We start from the raw sequence: 5700 nt of genomic DNA, 5'->3' as shown, positions 1-5700 counted from the left end.
AGCTCTTAAAACAGTACCACTCACTTCCCAATGCCTAGATCTTTCCTTTCCCTAGTGTTTTGCCATTCCCCAGCCAGCAGGCTATGTTTTGGGATGGACCTAATCTAGAATTTAAAATCCTGATTAGGCCTCCTCACACATGTAACTTGGCTTCACGCTATCCCAGAGACAGGGACTCTCATGTTCTTTAGTGACACAAAGCTGCTTTTACCCAAGGGAGAATCTGACAGAGCTCAGCATCCATTTTCAACCCAGTCACCCACAGGTACTGGTGTTGGACACTCTCTTCCTACATAAGACAGAAATCAGGCTGGTGTTGGGAGCATAGCTATTATTCTTAGAAGAGTTAAGTGTGCTTAGAGTGGAGCAGCATAAATAAAGAGACACAGCCAAGAGGAACGTGTATATTTAAAATTCCTCCCCTTCATTTTCTTCTTCAAATGAATCAGTCCCTACTTCTTCATAATCCTTCTCCAGGGCAGCCAGGTCCTCCCTGGCCTCAGAAAATTCTCCTTCTTCCATTCCCTCTCCAACATACCAATGCACAAAGGCCCGCTTGGCATACATGAGGTCAAACTTGTGGTCCAGGCGTGCCCAGGCCTCTGCGATGGCCGTGGTGTTGCTCAGCATGCACACAGCTCGCTGGACTTTGGCTAGGTCCCCTCCTGGCACCACAGTGGGGGGCTTGTAGTTGATGCCCACCTGGGGAACAAAAAAAGAGGAACAGCAACAAAACAAAATGTAGGGCAGCCAAAGGATAACTCAAGATGGGTCATCTTTGTTAAGTGGTGTGGTAGCAAGACAGGATTGCAGGCATGGGAGCAGGATGCAGGGCTGGAGGTGAAAAGAGGGAATCAGGAGGTTGGGAAGCTGGAAAATAGAGAGAGGGGAGTGCTGAAGAGAAAATCAAAGTGAGTAGGATTGGGGTACAGCCAAATTCAAGGGAATCTAAAGACTGGAGAGGAAGAGAACAGGGCTGATAATAGAAATGTTAGTGGGAAGATTCAAGTAGACAAATAAGGATAATAGGTGAGATTATTAAGGGGGAAGTGTACAATACATGTTTGTCTCTAAAAGGGAAATAAGTTCCCTTGGAGAGTCAAATTAACTTGTAGACTTGAAGTTATTATAAAATTTATTCTTACCCAAATCTGAAGTTTCTCTTAGTTGTGCTGTCAATAAATTTAGAGAAGTTTCTCTGCCAAGGGTGAAGAGCTGTTTGAAAGGTTATTGAGCTATTCCAGAGCAATAAATTAACAGAATCAAAAGGCCCTAGCTATGGTGTTAGTATTAACCAGATCCTATGTCTCTGGGGAGGGACTTCTTGGAAAGAAAAGCAAGGACTCCAATCAAAGAAAGTTAGCTAAAATTCTTGCCTGGACGAGCCTACTTCCCAGTTCTGGTAGCATGGCAGGGTCCACCAAGGTAATGCAGCCCAGTATGACAGTGGGGCTAGTATACTAGAAATATTTCTTTCCCCACACACATTGCCCAACCAAAACCAACCTCGGGAACTATCAAAAACTGGAAGAGGGCCGGCCGAGTGGCGCGATGGTTGAGAACTTGCTTGGGATGCCAGAGGGCCCCGGTTCGGATCCCACATATGAGGGCCAGTGACACTGCCCTCCACAGCTAAGATGCTGAACAACCTGGAGCTGGGCTGCCATGAGTCGCCGGCGACGGCGTGGGCTGCAGTCCCTGTGGCAGTGGGTTGCCATGGGCTGCCGTGTGTGGCCAGCAGCCAGCGTGAGCGGCCAGCAGCCGCAGTGAGCGGCCGTCCAGAAGCCGGCGACTGATCTGCCTCGCCAGAGAAGAGCGCAATGATGGTGCCAACTTGGGCCAGTGAAGCAACGTCCTCCACAACTAGACTGAAGAACAAAACGACAGCAACTTGTCTGTTCCCCTTTCCCCAATTCCCCAGCACTGTTCCCATCCCCCCAATTTCCCAATAAAAAAATCTTAAAAAAAAAAAAAACTGGAAGAAGTCTAAGGTGACAACTGTGATAATACGATTGGGACACTGAGATGCATGGTCCAAAAAATACCTTTTCTACCCAGGTGACCATGCCTTACTTGCCAATACCTTAAATTCATAGCTTTAGACACATATCCTCTTAAGAGGTAAAGGTGGGCATGGCAGCAGGCTGTACAGCTAGGAGGATAACCCATTAAGTGGGTTCACAAGGTTTCATTGTTCCTTAGACAGAAGTGGCGTCTTGGTGATAAAGGTGATGCCAAGATAGGGGCAAAGAACCAAAAATGAAAAGGGGGAGGGCAATGAAAATGAACTCTACCACATGACAGATTTGGCTAGATCTGGCCCTAACCAGCAAAAACTACGTGCCTAGAACCAACTTTCCTCTGTTTTGAACAGTAATATCCCTTAGCCTAAGTTAGGTGGAGACAAACACCTTTGGGGAGGATGAAAGAGGAGGACGTTCAACAACAGCCACCCAACAGTATGTGCTTTTCTGAAAAGTAGCTCATGTTGCTGCCACCACCTTCTTTCTAGACAATTCCAGAGCTTCAACTTAAAATGAAGTAGAGAGAATGAGGGTGCATCTCCTTTTATTTTAATTTCCCCACCACCCTCAAATCTTTTTTCCCCTACTTTTTCCCTATTCATTTTCCTATTAGCATGTTTTGTTGTTTGTTTCCATTTGAAAGAAAAAAGAACCACATTTTTGGGAAGATCTTGACTGTTTTTGCAAGAATGACCACAACTGCCACATAAATATAGACACAGTCTAGGGAAAAAGATTATGTACGTAGCTAGGAGTGGAGCAGTAAGGAAGAATGCTACTCTCCCTTACTCAGCAGATCAGCTAAGTCACAGCTTTAAGGGCAAATAGTTCAGAGACACTGGAGTACAGAGCCTTGTTTTTAAAAGTCCCACCAAGGAAAAGCTGAGACGTGCCCATCTCTGTCTCCAGCAACTAATATAACCACATCTGGTGCTCAGTAACCTCCGAATTATTAAAAGCATGACTGGGGGTACCAATTAATGTAAATGGTGGTAGTTATTTTGATGGTAGAATATGATTAAATAAAGACCATGGACCACAGGACAAAGTGACCAAGCAGTTCACATGCACAGAGCCAGCTGCATGCCTTACCAGTACAACTCAGAGGCTTGCTTCATTCAGCACTCAGTCAGCCCTGAGACCCAGGGGTCTTCCCTGGGTATTCTGTGTCTCCCTACGACCCTTAGAGTCTGGCACTTTCCAGACTGCAGACAACTGTTCCACAACAGGTCTCAGTTTCTGCTTACTCCTGGCTAATGGAAAATGTCAGGGCTTCACAGTATAAGTGATTCACAATCATGTGTAACCATAAAATGTGTTAGCCTTGGGCCGGCCAAGTGGCGCGTTGGTTAAGAGCTGGCTTGGGACACCAGCTCTGAGCATCAGGGCCCCGGTTCAGATCCCACATGGGCCAGTGATGCTGTGCCCTCTACAGCTAAGATGGTGAACAACAGCTCCACCTGGAGCTAGGCTGCCGTGAGTCGCCGGTGATGGCGTAGGCTGCAGTGAGGCTGCAGTGGGGCTGCTGTGGGCTGCCATAAGCTACTGTGAGTGGCTGGCAGCCAGCATGAGCAGCCGGCTGCCGGCATGAGCTGCCAAGGGCCGCCGTGAGTGGCCATCCAGTGGCCGGCGACTGATCTGCCTCACCCAGAAAGAACGCAATGATAATACCAAAATGGGCCAGTGAAGTGATGTCCTCCACAACTACACTGAAGAACAAAAGGGCGGCAACTTGTCTGTTCCCCTTCCTTGATTCCCCAATGCTATTCCCCTCCTCAAATTCCCCAATAAAAAGTCTTAAAAAAATGTGTTAGCCTTACTGTAAATTGATTAAGACTCACAGGGTGAACATTTAATTTTTCACAATAAATTGGGAGAACACATCTTTTGTTAAGAGGAAGGAATTACATCTCTTTGGCAACTTGAATAATTTGGTGAACTTCATTTTCTGATCTATTGCCAGGTCACAGCTACCTCCACCCATTCAGCCTGTTCATCCCACTCACCACACAGGTTCTTCCTCCCTATAAAACAAATGACCTTTCCTGCCTGACTTTTGAAATGCTTGCAGACCTTAAGGTCTGAGTTGTAGGAGCCTTCTCTTATCGCAATAGTGTCCCTCCCCTTCTGTCAATAATCCTTTAAAATAAAGTCCCTCCTTACCCAAAATAAATGACTGAGTGAATAAATGAATGAATGAACAAATGAATGAAATTAATGTGACCCTTGGCTTAGGCCCCTCTTCCCCTATCATCCCCAAAGCCTGAAGCGTCCATAGAACTGTATATCAGCCCAAGACCCTGGCATTGACACACCTTCCCATCCTTCTAATCCACCTCCGCCTCTCTAGTCATCTACCTTCTCCCTCAGTCCTCAGTCTCACCTTGAAGCCTGTGGGACACCAGTCTACAAACTGGATTGTCCGCTTGGTCTTGATGGCAGCGATGGCGACATTCACGTCCTTGGGCACCACATCCCCACGGTAGAGCATGCAGCAGGCCATGTACTTGCCATGCCTAGGGTCACACTTCACCATCTGGCTGTGGGGCTCAAAGCAGGAGCTGGTTATTTCAGCCACGGAGAGTTGTTCATGATAGGCTTTCTCAGCAGAAATAATGGGTGCGTAGGTGACTAGTGGGAAGTGGATGCGGGGGTAGGGCACCAGGTTGGTCTGGAACTCGGTGAGGTCTACATTGAGGGCCCCATCAAAGCGGAGAGAGGCGGTGATGGAGGAGACGATCTGGCTGATGAGGCGGTTGAGATTGGTGTAGGTGGGGCGTTCGATGTCTAGGTTCCTGCGGCAGATGTCATAGATGGCTTCATTATCCACCATAAAAGCACAGTCAGAATGTTCCAGCGTGGTGTGCGTGGTCAGGATGGAGTTGTAGGGCTCGACCACTGCAGTGGACACCTGGGGGGCTGGGTAGATGGCAAACTCCAGCTTAGACTTCTTGCCGTAATCCAGGGAGAGGCGTTCCATCAGCAGAGACGTGAAGCCAGAGCCAGTGCCTCCCCCAAAACTGTGGAAAATCAGGAAGCCTTGCAAGCCAGAGCAGGCATCTGTCTGGGGAGAGCAGCACATGAGAAGAAAACATGAAAACAGCTTTCCCAGAATACCCGCATGTGGACAAAGCAGACAACCTTTCTGTCTGGCCCCTGAACATTCTCATGTAGGGGAAATCACAACAGCCTTAAAGGAGAAAGGAAACACCAAAGGAGTTGGGTTGACCGTGGGAGGACTGGCTAAAATAGGGGTGGCATGCCTAAAATAAGGTACATGTGCATGCCTCTAGGTACATGAAGGTGCCAGTCCAATGTTTTGGCTGAACCCAAAACGATAGTTTCAGAACCGCAGTGGTTAATGACTATGCTCTTGAGAGCCCCAACTCTTCACCTACTTCCCTTGCCTTTCTCATTGGATTTTGTGGCACTGCTGACTTACACATCTCAGCCAAACCTTTGAAGGTAGCTCAGGGTACCAATTTCAGAAATATAAGTGGAGCCAGAGAACCTGAGTTTGAATATCAATTTTCCATTACCCAGTTGTAAAAATTTGAGCAAGTTATTGAACCTCTGCAGACTTCTGTTCCTTCTTGGATAAAGTGGGACAATTAAAAAATACTCATCTTGGGCCGGCCGAGTGGCATGATGGTTAAGAACTGGCTTGGGATGCCAG

At 47.5% G+C, this 5700-nt stretch overlaps 1 protein-coding gene across 3 annotated transcripts in view; it reads right to left on the bottom strand.

The window, feature by feature from the left end:
• Positions 1 to 390: 390 nt before the first annotated feature.
• Positions 391 to 5700, bottom strand: part of LOC109373306 (tubulin alpha-8 chain) — a 22577-nt gene continuing 17267 nt past the window's right edge. For 2 of the 3 annotated variants that reach the window (XM_019627065.1, XM_019627067.1), the window contains exons 4-5: positions 4408 to 5088; positions 391 to 702 (exon numbers count right to left, since the gene is read on the bottom strand). In XM_019627065.1, the coding sequence (XP_019482610.1) occupies positions 409 to 702; positions 4408 to 5088 (975 nt within the window). In that variant the 3' untranslated portion in view covers positions 391 to 408. Of the gene's footprint in view, positions 703 to 1145; positions 1216 to 4407; positions 5089 to 5700 lie in introns of all 3 variants that reach the window. The other variant, XM_019627066.1, reaches the window with a different exon arrangement.

This window comes from Hipposideros armiger, unplaced genomic scaffold (genome assembly GCF_001890085.2).
Source record: "Hipposideros armiger isolate ML-2016 unplaced genomic scaffold, ASM189008v1 scaffold_703, whole genome shotgun sequence".
In the NCBI taxonomy this organism is placed as follows: Eukaryota; Metazoa; Chordata; class Mammalia; order Chiroptera; family Hipposideridae; genus Hipposideros; species Hipposideros armiger.
The sequence above is the reverse complement of the archived record's forward strand: the minus strand, read 5'-3'. Positions and strand labels throughout refer to the sequence as shown.